This window comes from Acyrthosiphon pisum, chromosome A1 (genome assembly GCF_005508785.2).
Source record: "Acyrthosiphon pisum isolate AL4f chromosome A1, pea_aphid_22Mar2018_4r6ur, whole genome shotgun sequence".
Classification (NCBI taxonomy): Eukaryota; Metazoa; Arthropoda; class Insecta; order Hemiptera; family Aphididae; genus Acyrthosiphon; species Acyrthosiphon pisum.
The window spans coordinates 71,838,153-71,856,876 of NC_042494.1; the positions used below are offsets into that span (position 1 = coordinate 71,838,153).

Below are 18,724 nucleotides of genomic sequence, written 5' to 3' on the forward strand. Positions count from 1 at the left end.
TTATTAGAAACTAACTGATTACGGTCATAATTCAATTTAAGAAGTAATAGCCAAAATAAAAAAATATCAATTGATTCTATTTCTATATTTTATTATTATTATTATTCTCTGAAACCGTAAGTGTTTTATTTCAATGTGAATACGATAAATAGGATTTTGTATTGCAATATTTTCTTGGCACGTTTGCACAATTCGAAAACCCGTTTGAACAACCCCTATAAATACAATTTGAATACCAATAATTTATGCGTCTACACGAGCTATATGAATTCGTAAGTTTGTGTGCAATCGGTTCAATCGAAAATTAACAACCGGGACCAGTGCAGTTTGTATAGTGTTTTTTAAGATCAATATAATTTAGTATATACAGCATAATAGGTACAACTATTTATTTGTAAATTAATAATAATTTATTTAACTAATTTTATACCTAAGATACGATAAAAAAGTTTTTATTAATTTATTGTTCGTATAAAATTCACAATGTGGGTTGTTTAATTAAAATCCCACTAATGAAATAATAAAATGGACCTAATAATACTATATTCACATCTAATTTTGGCGATCGATACCCACAACAGAAAAACTGTGTGTATTATAATATATGTAAAAATAATGTGATTATTATAGAAAATTTACGTTTACAAAAATTCGTTTCCATTTATGATTTCACTTTCAGATATTATATTTTCGGGGTGTATAGATCCGGTATGTATCATAAATGCAATTTACTAAATGTTTGATTGTAACTTGGTTTCCATACTACCATACTTCCACATGCAGTGATAATTTTTGGCCATAAAATAGCCATGAGTATATTTACCATTTAGTTTGTCAGATTCTTAATTTGTTAATTATTATACGAGTTGATATTTTCTATTGTTGTAGTTATTAGCAATAACAAAGTATACACAATAACTTGTCGAGTTTTCTTGTTATTCCGTTCAACTTTTGGCTTGGGTTTTTTGGATGCAATTTAAGTAAACAGTTTGCAGAACTATATTGATATGATTTTTTATATCAGTGAATACTTGTATATTGGTTTTATTATTTTCATTTATTTAGTACAGAAATATGTTGCGCGCGCGTGTGTGTGTGCACGACCTAGTATGTTTTTTTTGTCATGGTAGGTTATGTAAATTTGACTCACATGTCCAAAAAAAACTTATTGATATTGGTATATTAATAAATATAGGTATAAAATAAACATTGTCCAGTTAATATCGTATTTCTGTGAAATAAATAAGAGATCGGGTATACTATATATTATTATTATTGCGAGCGTCTGCCTAGCATAAATAATAATATGGTACCTAACGTCATATACTCTTTAAATCGTCCAAACACGTCAACACTTATGCAGTATATAGGTACATAGGTATATACGCATCACTACCGTTTGAAACCGCAGATGCTGAGAAACGGTGGCCAACTATTTCGCTTGTTCTCGTGCCGAATTCTAAATATATCACGTGTGTTAAGTATTATAATAATAATAATAATAATAATAATAATAATAACAAACAATAGGGGCATAGGCGACACAATTTAGTTAAACATTTTAAATTAGCGTCAAAGTGTTTATAATTACTTTTTTTTTCTCCGTTCGGTCAAGGTTTGTTGAGTCCGATTTCATCGTCAGGGACAGTAATATTATATTCACGCGTCTTCAAAGGATTCGCGGGCATTAAAAATGTATGCCAGCCGCTTCTCGCCGCGTGAAGTAAATTGGCCGAAAAATTGTTTTTTTTTTATTATTATTCCCGCACGCGTAAACATCCGGGGTCCATCGAAGATCAAAAGCCGGAAGTATATAATAATATATAGTCCTTTGCACATACCTACTATACATAGGTTAGGCGAATAAACGGTTCAACCGGTCACGGTCGAATAAGCGCGTGATGAAGATATTATAATACTATGCGACTGAGGCTGTTTTAAAATATTCAAAATCGGCAGTTACCTAAAGCCATCCGGCTTTCTGGATGAAATATTTAGTGGGCTATAAAATATAATAATATAAGTGCTATTATACGTTATAAATGTATATTGTACACCGTAACGTAGTTTTATAATATTGTTATATACATGTTTGGTACTTGCTCGCGGGCGAGCAATAATTTTTTAAGTTACCAGAAACTTGAGCAGTTAAGTAGAGATCGAAAGAAAGAAAAAGTTTGTAATTTGATTTTTTTTTAATTTTTAGCTGAAGTTTTTCTCTGGTGCATTTTTAAATCGAGTTATGTGCGTTTTTTCTCCTTTAAATAAATTGTGGAAATAATATTTTCACAACCTAAAATAACGAACGTCTCGCGCGATGGTGCGTATGTATATATAATTAAATATTAACCTAATAAGTAATAACTAATGAGTAATGACCATAGGTATTAATATATTATATACAATTATATACAGTGTGTAACAGAAAGAACTGACTAAAAAAAAAAAAATTATGCTAATTTAACGTATGACAAAAATTAATAAAATTATAGGATTAGTAAATAGTTTTAGAAATATACCCATGTTAGCAAATTTCCAAAAATAATATTTTTAAAAAAGTTATTGCGTTCCAAATTAATTTAATCAAAAAAATATTGATATTTAAAAAAATTCTAAAAAATAAACTACTTGATTTAGATAAATTTTTTTACCATCCAAATCGTTCTTATAATCAAATTCACAAATTGGCTATTTTGAATTTATTCAAAAAAATTTAAATCAAATTTAAAATTTTTCATTTTTGGTATTAAAAAAAAAATTTTTTTTTTATTACACATGTAGCGCAAGTGGCTATAAATTATATATCAAAAAAAAAATTTTAAATATTGATTAGCACAAAAGTTATTCCATAAGTCAGTTCTATCTGTTACCTACACCCTGTATACGTTGTGTCTGAAATTTTAATTAATATTAATATAATTCAGGACCTACAACAATCGCATATCAGTATTGGATATAAAAAAAACAGGAGTAGTATGCAAATCCATTTTAAAGTACAGCGAACATCACTAAATTATATTTTGCACATTCTTTAGGATTTAGGGTATAGGTATATTATATTTTCATTTCGATAAGTCGGGATGTTTTACGTGACGTATTTTCATTTTTATATGAAACGTTGAAAATTCGAATTGTTTTCAAAAATTGTAACACTTATTTCTACGTTTTTAGTGCTTAAGTCGAACTCTGAATTTATTGATATGTTATTTATTATAATATTACACGCACATCCTCTTAACCCGGCTTAAGTACCAGTAAATATTATAGTGTTTTATGTTTAACCCTATATATTTCTTTCTGAAGGTTTCTTTTTTGTATAAGTTCATATTATCTATTTATTTTAATAATATTAGGAACGCATACAGACTTCACTCGTTATAATAAGCGTTCGAGCTCTGAAATTTTCTGTTGTACCTGAAATTACCTATATATTCGATATTGTAATAATCTATAATTGTAAAAAATTGTCTCGTTCTGCGTCCGATGCCGATCACTTCCACTCTTACCTGTAGCCTGTAGGACGACGATGGTGATAATAATACCAATAATAATAATATATATTTTCCGTCCCCGCGTACAGGTCATATATATATATATAAATATCTATGATAAAATTATATATAATGGCAAATGACATTTCACGAAACTCAAACGGAATTCCGTCTATTCTCTTTCGCACTGCAGTACCACATGCGTATATAGGTAGAGGCGTATTATATATGCGCGCTTAGAATGCCAGGCATCCGTGTAGTCCGTCGTCCGGTCGGCGGCTTCTCTTTTGTAACAAACATATTTTGCCCCTCCCGACCGATTTTCTGAGTAAAATATATAATATACCTACGTCGTCGCATTTGAGTTCAATATATTATTATTATTATTATTGTCGTTGTTGTCGTTGAGTACGGATACGCGTATAGATGATGATGATATATATAATGAAATAAAAGGCTACAAACAGCCGTGTTTTTCCCACACGTCGAAAGTTGCCGCAGTCAGATTCCGTGACGCAGCCGATGACCATAAATTGTGTTTCCCCACCGCCGTGTGGAACGCGCATCATTCTCGGCGAACGCGTTCAACCCACACCCTCCGCGGTATATACCTATATAATATACCAGCTATAATATACCGCGTGGTTAGATAACGTAGTTAGCTCTATTGTCTCTCGTAAAATTTCCTAAGGCCATTGTTAAATTTTTCTATGCGCGTTATTTTTTTCTTTCTGTTAACTGTGTTAACACGGTCTATATAAAATAATATATAACATAATAATGTTGTATGGGTGTAATATGTACGGTACGAAAATTAGTTTTGGGGACTTGACGACTTTGTTTGTGTTTTGGGCTTTTTTTAATGCGTACAACACCCGGTGCGTAGTTTTATCGTATATTATATTATTATTATGTTGTTAAAACGTTAAAATATTATCTTTACAAGTCGGAAGCGTCTATTGCTGCAGGTGGGCGAGTATATGTGACTTGTAACCGGGGATTATTCATATCATATACTCTGTACGTGTGCTAAGCATTTAGCCAAATATTTGGGTACCCAAACGTATTCATAAATTATTTAGTAAGGTAATGGTCATATAGGTAGGAGTGTGCAGTTATAACACAATGTATATTGTATAATGTATGTACAAGGGAGATCTTCTCTACATCGTGGTAAAACGCGATATAAAAAGTGAAATAAAACCGTCACCTAAATATTGTTTATTAATTATAGATACCTACCTTTATCATAAATGACACTCAATAATAAACTGGCGATATATGGTACTCGTATTTCGAATGAATGAGATGGCGTAGAGATCAAATATTTAACCGTTGGCTTTAGATAATAATAATAATAATAATACATGGAATATATAGATATTCGGTTTATTGTAGGTACATGGAGTCACGTGTAACACAGTAGTGTCGTCTGTCGGGGTGGCTTATGATATAATATTATATCCCAAAGCTGTTTGAAATAAACTTATATAATATTATATACATAGGTCTTAGCGGGCTTATCACAGAAACTCCGAACTCGTGAATAAATAGTATAATCATGGTTTATCTTAGTCAACGCACCGTCTATTTACACATATATAGGAATACGAGAAATGAGATTTAACGTATTCTCGGAATATTTCACATTTCTATGTTTTATAACTGTTTTGCCTGAGTCGGTGCTCTGATGGATACGATAATAATAATGCGATATCATATCGCAGTGTTTTCCATACGCCACTAGTACTAATCTGTTTCGTATTAATATTTAATAGAATAATATTATATTTCATGTGCGCAATAACACCACTAGTAATATAATTTCCTTACTGAATGTGATCGGTACAGCACTGCGAGACTGTCGATTGTCTTGTATTCTATAATTATTATAATACCAGCTACCGCGTATATCGTACAACTACTCATACAGTTTAGTCATATACCTGTTGGTAGGTATATAAGTATATTATACGAGTCTCCATACTCTATAGTCATATTATTATTATTATTATTTATACATATAAAAATGAATCCCTATATTTCCCTTGGTCACGCCGTAACTTCAGAATTCCATTGATTTTTAGATTCTGAGTGAAACGATGAATGTATTGATTTTACAATGATGTGTGTTTTTTTTTTAATTATTTAATTTTTTTTTGTGCCTGTGTACACGATAAGAAGTCGAAATAATGCTACGATTTTCAACTTCAGACAGAAAGTGAATATCGTTGGTGCATTGGGGAGGTCAAAATTTAAATTTCCTAGTAGTTTTCAAAAGCGCCAAGAAAAACCAAAGAAAAAGTAAGGAAAAACGGGAATTTTTACGTAAAATCGATTTTTCACAAAATTGAATTTGGTTTTTGGTGTAACGTCACGACGTGCACATCATAAACAACGTGTTAATATAAAACATTTGTGATTACGTTCGCGCCTCGCGGGTCTGCCTACCTGAAAATATACTACTCGCATATTCACAAGCGTGTTTCACGGGCAACGTCGGACAGGATGGCTATATAATATAAATATAAAATATAATCGAACGTGTCCTTATTGACTCACTGACTGATCAATATAGAGCCTAAATAATGATAGCTTGAGGCTTGCAATTTTCACGGTACCTTCGTACCACCATGTGAGTGTGCACTAAGAAAGCCTCTCCCAAAGTTCGCATTTTAAAGAGGTGCTTGTACAAGTATTTTGAGATTCAAGATTCAAGATGAACATTTTTAAGTTTTGAACACAAAACACAGAATATTAAATAACGAATTGAACAAATTTTGAATCATATTATAGAGTTGGCACTTTTAACGGGCAACGGAATGTACGGGAATACGAGATCAGCTAGGTAGTGATATTATAAGGATAAGACGCATTTGCCGCTATATTAATCGATTTTTCGTAAACTATCTACTTAAATACATACACACATGGCACATACCTATTATATACTATAATATTATAGGATTACGAGAATCAACGTATTTTCATAATATTTCACATTTCGACGTTATATAACTGTAACAGTTCTGATGAGTAGGTGTTATGATGTATACGATAATAATAATTAATAATGATATTATGATTTCGCAGTGTTTGTCAAACGCCCGCACTCGTACTTCTAATCTGTTTATAGTAAATTAATATTAAATAGAATAATAGAATATTTCATATTATACAATAACACCGCCAGTAATATTATATTTTCTGTACTGAATGTGATACAGTACTTCGAGACAGTCATGGATTGTATTTATTTAATAATCAAGATATCGCGTGCCTATATTATTGTATAACTACAGCGCGCTCCAGTTTCTATCGTCAAAATATTATTATTATTATATTATAAAGATGTGACTCATTCGCCGTTGTATTAATCGATTTCCGTAAGCTTCTTAAATACCTACTCACACACACATATATATATAATATACTATACGTAAACGTACACTCACGCAAAATATAATTCGGGAGAAATTTAATTTGAAATATATATAACAAAAGACAACTCGCAATAATAATACAATTCCTCTGCTAAAGGATCGCGTGTCATATACATATATATTATATAAGTATAGATCGGTATACTATCTTTTCCGGTTTTAATTACGCCTCGAGGGCTTAAATGAGTTAAGGACTAAATAATAATATAATATATTTTTTGCTCTCTCCCTTTTCTTTTTAACCAGCCCAACGAAAGTTTTGGACGTTTTAATAAATCGGATTTTTACCCTCCTGCTGCAGTACAACCGTGGCAGATAGACGACAATGACGGATTCGCGCCGTGGTGTTTCGGTTTTCCTTTTTTTTTTCCTAATGCCTACTGCGCGACGACTGAAGTTCGAGTCTGTGGTAATATTTCCACCTGGTCGAGCCGATACACTGCAGACCCTTCAAACCTTACAGTACACCCGCATAAAAGATATTATTCTTGGATATTATTATTATACAGTTTCGATAAACCGCCGTCGTAGTTTTTTATTATAAAAGAAAGATATTATATGAAATGTCGTTTTTTGAAATTAATTTTTGCTGACTTATTATTACATTTATTCAATGAAAAACTTCCGGATACGTTTTGAGATTAAAAAAAAAAAACAATATAACTGTACCACATTTAAATATTGAGAGGGTTTTTAATTTGTTTTAAATTATAAAATACGTCCGGCGCACGGAATGGCAGTTTGAGTAAATATTTATTAATAATTCTATCAGAATTCGCAAAGATTATGTATTCCTTCTGTTTAATTACGCATCTAAGTGAATTTTCTTAACTTCCAAGTCCCGAGTGGTATTTCGTAAACGTTTTTTAGTATTAATAAATCAGTTATTTAAGCGCAGAGCTTTCAGAATTTTCAAATCACTAACGTATATTATGTGTCGTCTCTATTGCACTTTGTAATATATATATATATTATGTAATATATATATGCAATGTATAAAAGAGGTAGATATAATAATATTTTATATTAATCTCCGATGAAAGTGTGCAGTTTTAACTCATACAGCATAATACAATTTTTTAAAAAAAATTATTCCAGATAAATAAGTGCACTTATGTGCGATGTAGGGACAACATTTAAATTACGTACTTAAGTATCGGGTAAACGAAAAATCATATTTCATTTTTGACGGTAATATACATTGCAATGCTTGTCATATACTGTACATATTGAAATTTGTGTATATGTAGTGAATATATTATTGTATTATACATATTTTTGTTTAACTTGATATGACAGTACTTAATTAAATAACAGATAGATAGTTAGAGTATCTCTGGTCTAAATAATTACGTCATTATACCAACTTACTGTGCTCCGTAGAATATCGAAAACTCTAAAATTATCTTTATGCTATTGTTATACTATATTGGTTTTTAAAAATTAATATCATATAAAATGTGATTCCCTAAGAAATCATTTGAAGGATTATTCGAAACTCAATTTAGTATCCTCATCGTTAAGACAATCAAACATTGTAAATCTATATGTGTGTGAAGTTTTACACTCTTGGCTATAAATAGCTTATCCTATTCTCGACTTCAAAATTCATAATTTAGGATTTGTAATACTAGGCGCTTTGCAATTATGCTTGAAGCTTTGGTAGGTACTGTAGACTTATAATAAATTAGCGAGCTTGTAATTTATAATTATAATAGAATGCAATTTAATCAATAAATATTATACAGACGAGCACTCGTTTTTATTTTTTCTCCGCACCATAAGTATATAATATTCTTACTATATATACCCGCGAGTAGTGGTAATATACACGGTATAATGTTATTATGGATGGTAACACAAACATTGTAACAATAATGTATTAAAATATGTTTTTTTTTTTAAACTTATCATTATAATATAGTCTTTTACTCCATCCCACCCTCCCAGCCACCACCCGGCCACCATCACAGCCACCACTTTGAGCTCGGCGTGTTATGCGTATGCTCCTCTGGCCCACGTTCACTCGTCAGGACACTAATCAAACAACACTGTCGCCTCCCGCCAACCTATGCAGGACCCCGGAGGCGGCTTTATCTTATATGCAGTATACGCGTACAAATAACAACGTTCGGGACCATTAATCCTTTCCTAATGCACCTGACGATGAGCATATTTACATTAAGCCAACCCCTCCGGTGTAAAGTCCCCGCGAGCTTTATGTCCGCCTCTCTATCTCTCTCTCGACCACCCTCATCTGCAGCGCACTACCACTGCCATTATTTCTGTGTTTTTAAAAAGTGACGGTATACAATACAATATATTATATATAGTATAATATGTAATATATTTTTATATAACATGAGAAGTAGAGTCTCGAATTGTTTTGAAGTGTTATGAGTTGTGTTTGAGGAAGTGTTCATTAACTCAAAAAATACATAAGTTGAATCTATTTTTATTTCCTTTGAGATTCGAGTTATCTTCTGAGTTATCTATACTTAACTGTATAATAGTATAGGTAATAGAACCTACAATATTTTTTGAATTTTTGTTTTTTAACGTTTAGCACACCATAATTTTTATAAAAAATTTCGTAAAAACTAAATAATGCAATTTACGACATTCTCTCATACGACAGTACGGCACATTATAGAATATTATTAGTATGTTATTATCCGTAGGGGGTATATAAAAAAATCTTGAAGGGTCACGTGTCGAATTGAAAGAAGGTATATATAATACGAGTGATTGGATGATTGAAAATTCTGGACATTATATTATTCAAAGTCTACGAATAAAGTCAACATGATTTTTCATTCAGCTATATATACAGTTTACTCAATGGAAGATAATGTCAATGAGGTCACGGGCTACTTTATTAAGTGATCGATCCCTCAAACCCTCCTGAATTTTCAGTACTTGTACCTATATATCGAAAACGCTTTTGAATTCTATCAAAACTGTCCGCCTCTATGTATACGTGAATATTATTTTACTATTTATATCATGTTGTAACATAAATATTATTATGATAGTGAATAGATAGAAAATGAAAATAATATACAAGAACTGTACATATTTTTAAACCTATGAAATGAAAAATGTTTCCTAGTGCAAATATAGGTACACCAAATGGTAACATTATTTTTCATTTCCTGTCCAAATATTTAATAATATAATTTATATAATATTACATATATTATAAAATGTTTTACGATAAAAATATTCTCCTTCGTGCTTACCAACGCTGCTATTTATTATTGTAATATCTTCTATTTTTGTTCGTCGTTCGACCTGCTGTAATAAGTCATATTATAATATTATATATTATTACATACATTATGCCGGATGGCTGACATCGTTCGTCTCGATAAAACGTCATGATGACGAGTCAATGCTCCTATATTATAATGTATACGCTTATGTAATTTTAACGAATTTAGTATTCACAATCCACATTATTTTTAATATTTATTATATTATTATTATTTCTATTGGGAATACTGCGCAAGGTGGTATCGTATAACGTATAATAATATACTATATACCGCTGTCCACGCCTCCTTAAGCGCATTTCCTTTGAAAAAAGTCAATTATTAAATATTTTATGACACGGTTTCCTCCCCGCGCACGATACCCGCTGCATTAAATAATATAGCAAAATGCAGTGAGTGCATATTATATAATATTGTAGTCGAATTCATAAACATAATATAATATGTATAACTAAAGTGAAATACGGTCGAGTGGGTTTTTCAATTTCCCGCGCACGTCTTAAATTTACAAGGGAAAAAGCTGCAGTACGGCAACAGATGAAATGCCCTGCACAGTAGCTGGAAACATCAAAGGGTTAGGTCGTTATTTTTGGTGTTCTCGGAAAGGATCCGCTCCGGCGAGTTCTATAATAATAATTATTTGTCTTGACGACGTGTAAACGACATTTTTCGGATGTTTGGAATGTTTGGTGACGACGACGACGACGACGTCGTATATTATTATTAATATTATGATATATTATTGTATCGAATTTTCTCGTTCGGAAATACGTAGTTATAGGTGTACGCGTTTCCGATATTATATTTTTCTCTAACACGTGTAAATTATTACGGTGTATTATTATTTATTATAATAATGGTGTGACACATAATAATAAGAATATTATTATTACCGTGACGGAAAGACGACGACGACGACGACGACGACACAATACCACGCACGTTTTACGGAACGATGACGGTCATGTCGTCTCGCGTGTATGGTTGACGTCGTGCTGTTGTTACATTGCATATTATTATTATTATTATTATTTAGATGATATATTATGATGTGCATATTTTTTATTATTATTATCATTATTATTACGGAAGACAACGTTTGAATGAGATTTTTTACCATCATCAATGTAATATCCGGCCAATGCTAGCATGGTTCTGTTCGTTTCCGTTTTGTTCAAAAGCGTGTATGTTACACTTAGCGCATACAAATCTGATAAAACAAAAATAAATCCAAGTATATTATATTATAATATAATATATAAATATTATAAAATATGTTAAAATCAGCTATGAGTGTATGTGCTCGTCAGAAAAACAATCAAGACAATAATAATATTATAATATTTATAATCAATTCATTTGTTGTTTGGACATAATATTTCGCCGTGTCTAATTAATATTGAGCAGTTCCTGCCTACAAACATAATATGGTAGGTCTTAACTCTTAAACCGTATGTGTTCATGCTTTAAATAATATGAATAGTATGCAATCACGTGTAATATGACAGTTACAATAAATTATTAACTCGACAATGATCAGCGAAATCATTACGATCTATACGGAGAAACATATGTTAGGTATAAAACCGAGTTGATAATTTGATAACACCTATATCAAATAAATAAAAACTTTTTTTTCATGGACTACAAACGCGTGACACCGCGACTTGCAGATAATTTAATATGAAATACAATTCATTATGAAATACTTTGATAATATAATCAATACATAATATGAGGTAAATACCTACAATATAATTTATGTTAAAAATATCCGGTGCAATTATAATTATCTATATTTACCAGCAATCTTGGCATTTCTTCTTGGCACGTTAAACAAAATATTACGCAACTATTGTTTTTCAAATTCGTAAAATTGTTATTTTAATCAAACTTAAGTGTGTTATTTTTCGTATATACTTGGCTTAAAAATCACGTACGTGATTACAGTTAATATACGACGTATCATTTGATCTTAAATATTATTACTGTTTAACTACTATATCTGAGTATTGCGGTAGTTATAATTTTTTATTTTTATCATTTAGAACAATTATTATTTCACACATATAATATGATACGTATAATTGTATTGCGTCTTAACACCGTTATATTGTACGGTGTACCTACCACTGCGGTTTTCAGACATTTGGTATCAGCTGAAAGATTGTCCTGTTTTTTGTTTTTATATAGTTTCTAGTTTCCTATTTTCTCGGTGATTGACGACCTGCAGGCCTTGGTCGATTAATCTTGCTGGACCCAACTGCAGCCTCCCATGAGGATATTTCCGAGCTTGCAGAGTTTGCCGGTCTGTAGTTAGGTGATGAGAAGACTGTATCGTATAGGTTTTTAGTGACTTTTTTTAAAATTTTAATACTACCTATTTAAATAAATGTAAACGTATATTGATCGATACAGAAAAATAAACTTGAGAAACTAAAGTACAATATATTTTACAGATACAATTTCGAACCCAAAAAAATGTGGTATCTATGTAGGTAATTAATTATTGTTTATCAACACAATTTCTTTTCATATTTTTCAACTCGCCGTCTACATTTATACTGTACAAATTCGTAACAAGTGTTCTCGACAAAATGTTGATCAAGTTTTAATGTATTGCGATACATTTTTTTCCTGGCTTCTACTAATAAGCTTGTTGCTGTCACTTTCGACGTTATTGATGGAGCCCAACATTTCACTAGGTACTGCTGCATGCCTTCCTCGCGTCCACTCCATTTTTCAGTTCTCGTACAAAGCAATCGTTTGTCTACGTTTCAATTCGTCCAATTATTGTGGCCAAAACCTCCGTTTTTTTCCTCTTATTCTCCAATTTTACATTCCATACCTTCTTTCTCACACTATTTTCGCCCACGCAGTTTCCGCATCGTCCCACCTCGTAATAGAACAGAAACACACAGAGGTTCGAAGATTTATCGACAATGGCCTTAATAAGACTGATTGCGGTTTCGGTTTTATCGCAAGACTGCAGCAGGTACCTATTGCCCCTTTCGGAGGTCCATATAGGGACACACGTCTATAAATATTGATCTGTACGGCTGATATCACGGTAAACCGTCGGGCGACAGTCACCGACGACACTAATCGATACACACATTCAAAGTATATTCGATTAATAAATTAATATGTTATATTAATTTATTTATTATTATATAACGACGTTTTGACTGTATATTTTTTACTTTCTGCAGATCTCGAGTATCTACCTACAGATTTTTTATCCTCTTGCCGTTTTAATATATAAGACTATTAACTAAATTTATTAGTTAAAACTTATATTTTTCATACAGTCATTTTGAATATTATAATATATAAAGTTAATTAATGACTAGAGTATAATATTTACAAGCTATTATATAATATTATACGAAATAGTGTAATATTTAGTATTTTATTTTTTAATTCAATAGTGTTACTGCAATGTGTATTGAATTGTCGCGGGAGGCACTTCTTTGACGTACTAGCTTTATTGTCGTTTCTCGTTTACTCCGACAAATTCGATGGATACTACGGTTCATTGGCTATAGCCCTAACTCATTCCTTTCAAAATTGCACAAGAATGTATTTGCTTCAATACTTTCTTCCCTTCGTAGGTACTCGCTGGTGATAAAACTCTCAGTGTCACCTGGATTTTTTTTTTGTTATATATCAAACAACTTTTTTATCAGTTAACCATTGGTAGGTAGTTGGCACTATATAATAATGTCATGTTACTACATCCAGTTTTAATGGAACCCGTTAATTATTTCAAACTATAGTCCATAATATTCTTATTAATCATTAATAATTAATAATATTATTAAAAACATTATTGTTCAGAGTTTATCTTATTTATCACAACTCTTTAAGACATTTGGGTGTACAATACATTATTTTTAGTTTCACAATATTTTATTTTACTTATAATTAAATTGTTTCTATCAAACCAATACATTGTAATACCTTATAATTTATTGATTATATTATAGTATCATTGTATGCAAATTATCCGTGAAATAGTATAAACATGTATGATAAAACCAATATAAACTGTTTTATAGTTTATATAGTTTGCGATTATAAAAATAAATACCTATACGTAATATAATTTATATAAATAATTATTTCATTGTGGATTTTAATTCAAACTCCTTTTTTATTATTTGATTAAAATTAAATGATTTCATTAATAGTAGTATTACTATCATAAACTTGATAAGTATTTATTACTTGTATTCATAATTCATATACTATGCCTACTCCGTCCTTGATCAATGATCATTGAAATGGTGACATACTAATTGTACATATTAATCATATTATATTATAGTTGACTCTTCCTTATATTATAATATATCCGTATTACCTGTATTATACTACGAATAATCATTAATCATTAATCATATTTATATAATATATTATACTCTTTCATAATTTATAGTTTTATTACCATCATAAATTTGCCAAACATTAACAAATTGATTAACGAATAATTTACTGATTTGTTTTATAGGAGTATATGGAAGCGAAAATCGTGCAGCTGGAATCTGAGTTGGTCGCGGAACGGCGAATCACGCAGAGGGAGAGGACGCTAAACTCCAAGCTTCAAAAACAATTAGCTCGGGTGAGTACAACACAATATAATATCAGTTATAGTTCGTCTCCGATTTTGCAAAACGCGTACAATATTCTTTATACCGAGGGACGTGGTCAGTTAGGCAAATGAGGGGTCACCCCCGCGTTGGCATGGCGACCAACTGGATAACAATCCGTGCAGTCTTTTGTATGTGCTCTCCGCGAACGGACGGGCGATATTGAATTCTCCAGCAAACGACGGTCCCCCCTCCTTCCAACGTTGCGTCCCCTCACTACCATGGTTAGTATGTAATATAGGTACCTATATATTAAACGGGTAAAAAAAGGGGGTCGAATTAGACTTGATACGTTATGGGCTTTGTCGAGACGACTTACGATTCAAAACAAGACTTTTGTCCTTGCGCAGTATAAGTGGTGTATTGTAGCTCCGATCGAAATCTTTTTATATTTTACCCGAGATCGGAGAGCATTTCTACTTTTGAATATTTTAGTATATAAATCAGTACTTCACACACATGCATCTATAAATGTATATATTATAATATAAAAAGTACATATATACATTATTTATAAGTAAATATAATATACATACATATAGGTATGAGGTAATGTGATTCAAAACCCAATACCTACCTATCGTTGGTGGCTATTTTTTTATTTTTGCAAAATGATTTTTTATTATTCACGAGTACTTTTTTGTAACATGCGTATATTATATTAAAGGTACCTGCGGGTTGAAGTAAAACATTTTTTTTTTGTTTAAATTACATCCTACGTCATATAATATACATTATGCACCTATACAAATTTGTAATAGTACTTATTTTTCGGTTAGTCAACAAACATAATAGTAGTATATATAAAACTGCATGAACCTTTATCTATCTTGATTAGTTTGCTAATGGAATGCTGCATATTTTAAATAATGTAAATAGTAAATGTATGTAATGAAGAATTTTTTAATTTTTTTTGTACCATATTATAACATTTACTTTATACCTACGCTTATATTCGATGGCCGTTACCTACCTTTGTTGAAAATCGAATGCCTACCACATATTTTGTATATTTTGTTATGTAGTACCTACTTATTGTAGTGGATAGGAAAAAAACAATCATTTAAGAAAAAAAGAGTTAAAAAAATGAAAGTTAAATAATCTCAAGAGACATATAACATATATTTTACAAAACATCTAAAGACAACTTAGATTCAGCTGTGTCAAAACTGTCAACGGTGCATGATTTATATTTTAAGTTTCAAAGATAAATATATAAGCTTCTCTAGAGTATACAACTTTTTTGGCAATTCAAATTTCGATTACTCAGAGATTGGATAACTGCTGAGGAAAAAACTTATTTATTATATCTATTTATAATGACCGACTTCGCAGTCGTGTCCCTTGACTGATTTCTAGAGGGGAGGAGGAACTCGATATAACATGCAGTATACTGTATACATATTATATTGTATTTGTATTGTATTTACATTGTGGGGAAAAATAGTTGGGTATTATGTTTTATAATATTAATTACTAATATGATAAACATGCGAATATATATGATTCTTTTAAATCTCGGCCGTCTTTTATATTATATATAATATGTCTTGACACCATATATCTCTGGACTTGCGTGTAAAAGGTACAAAACATATAATAATAATTGGTAAAATAAAAATATAAATTACTCTTGACGATACAGAATTTACATAATATAACACCTTCTACTTACAATCTACATTATATAGTTATGACAACAAAATTAATTTAAATTAATATTGTCAAAATGATAATAGTGATAATAACTATTCAAAGTAAAAATGTTTATTTCAATTCATATCAATAGTTATAAACAGATCTGATTAACGATATAATATGCTGTCATTATAACAATTAATAGTAAAATAATAATGGGCGATAGACCTAATGCGATTTATGTGTATTATATATCTCGAAGTGTAATTTTTTTTTTTTGTTTATCGTTTATTTAAATATACACAATCTGAAAATGTTGTTTTACAATAAGTGCATGTGATGGAGGTGATATGGCTTGAGTGGCTGGAGATAAGAAGCCGCCCATTGGAGGCACTTAAGGTTAGGATTTTAGGCTAGGATTTTAATTTGCTAGTAAGAGAGGGAAGGAGAAGTAAGAGAGGGCAGGCGAAGTGTAATTAAGTGTATAAAAGTGTCGATTTAACTTCGTGTATTTATATTGATTTTGTTTTGAAATAATTAACTCGCGGTCGTTTGGATTTAAATCGCTTTGCTGTGAATAATACATTTTTAATACGACCCTTTTAAAATAGTCAGTAAAATATAAGGATAGTTCTTTTTGATTTGAGCGTATAATAGTAAATAATAATTCATAAAATATAAAAATTAACACTTGAGCAGTTATGATAAGAAAACACATGGCGGACACACACTCCGAAAAAGGAGACGAGAAGAAAAGACTTGCGGACGCAAACGGCCACGGGTGGTTGTAGGACGACTACAAAATACCATGTCTGATCGTGTCAGCGTCAAGCAGGCCACGGCCGCGGGCTATCGTTTTAATAATACAGATCGGACAGTTGACGAATAAAGTCAGCCGGCCGCCCGGGCCCAGTTTCTGGTCACTGACATGGGTCAAAATGTCCATACAAAGATGTCCAGCACCGTCAGCTGGGATCAACGAGGTACACAGTCAGCAGCTGATGCTTCACTCGACGGAGCAACGCACCGGAAAATATGTTTCTGGACTACTAGTGGCGCACCCAAGGATGATTTGGCCTTAACATTTTGGTTATTTTATTGTTAATGTTATCAGGTATTGACGTATATCGACTTTAAATATTATGATATAAAAAAAAAATTATCAACTCTCTAACTAAGATCGTGCACTGCCGTGCTTTAAATTTTTGTTACATTTTTAAGTACTTTAATTATTTTAAAATAATTTTAACATGCCCCCTCCAAAAAAAAAAAATTAATAATCACAGCGACATGTGAACATGGTGCCACAGGTAACGTCTAACTTAACCTAACCTAGGTATAGGCAGGGACAATATAATCAAATATCATAAAATATTAGTGTTCAATAATTTAAACGTTTATTGATTTATATAGTGTACACTATTATTTTATGACATCCTCACATTGACTCCAAGTGCAATGAAGTCATAGGTTAATTAATTTTATTTTTTTTATGTACCTACCTATTATGAATTAAAAGTTATAGCACAATTTATTTTATTAAACCAAGATTGAATAATCGCTTAGATATAGAAAATAAAATATATGTATTATTAATTATTATTGTAAATATTTTAACTGAACCTATAATTTAGTTCAATAAACTTAAATTAATATATTTAATAAAATGACTAATGAGTTGTCATTGATTCAGCTATTATTTTATTTTTTTATTTAAGTGTTTCTAGAATTATTCATAAAAACATAATATATGATATAACTATTAAAAAATATTTATTTTACTACCAACTACTACGTACTTAAAATTTTAAGATTGCAATAAAAAAACGTTTTCGTTAAAATTAAACAAACGGTAATTCATCGTTTTTTCTTCATTTTCTAAGTATTAGAAATGTTTCTAAGTAGGTATATATATTATCGATCAATAATCATAAAAAATATTACTCATCAAATGCCATGAGATATACTCTGTATATTATATAACGCTTGTGTGGATGATGTACTAAATATATATACCTAACGTGTATAATATATGTTATATATTTAAGCTAATGACAATCCCTCTCGGGTCTGGTTTATGTTTCATGTGAAGAGTTGGAGTGACAACGGTCCATCGCTTTCCACACAACTTCCCCCTTTTAATTTTGAAAAGTGCTGTATTTCGTTTGTCCGAAACAAAGAGGTAGCGAGAACAATGTCAAAAAAACGTCCACTCAAAAGAGTAT

General features: G+C 30.8%; 1 protein-coding gene across 1 annotated transcript in view; it reads left to right on the forward strand.

Annotated features, from left to right (window-relative positions):
• Positions 1-18,724, forward strand: part of LOC100570812 — a 244,928-nt gene that overhangs the window by 78,688 nt on the left and 147,516 nt on the right. The window contains exon 4 of the mRNA XM_003242601.4: positions 14,723-14,833. Coding sequence (XP_003242649.1) covers positions 14,723-14,833 — 111 coding nt within the window. The remainder of the gene's footprint in view (positions 1-14,722; positions 14,834-18,724) is intronic.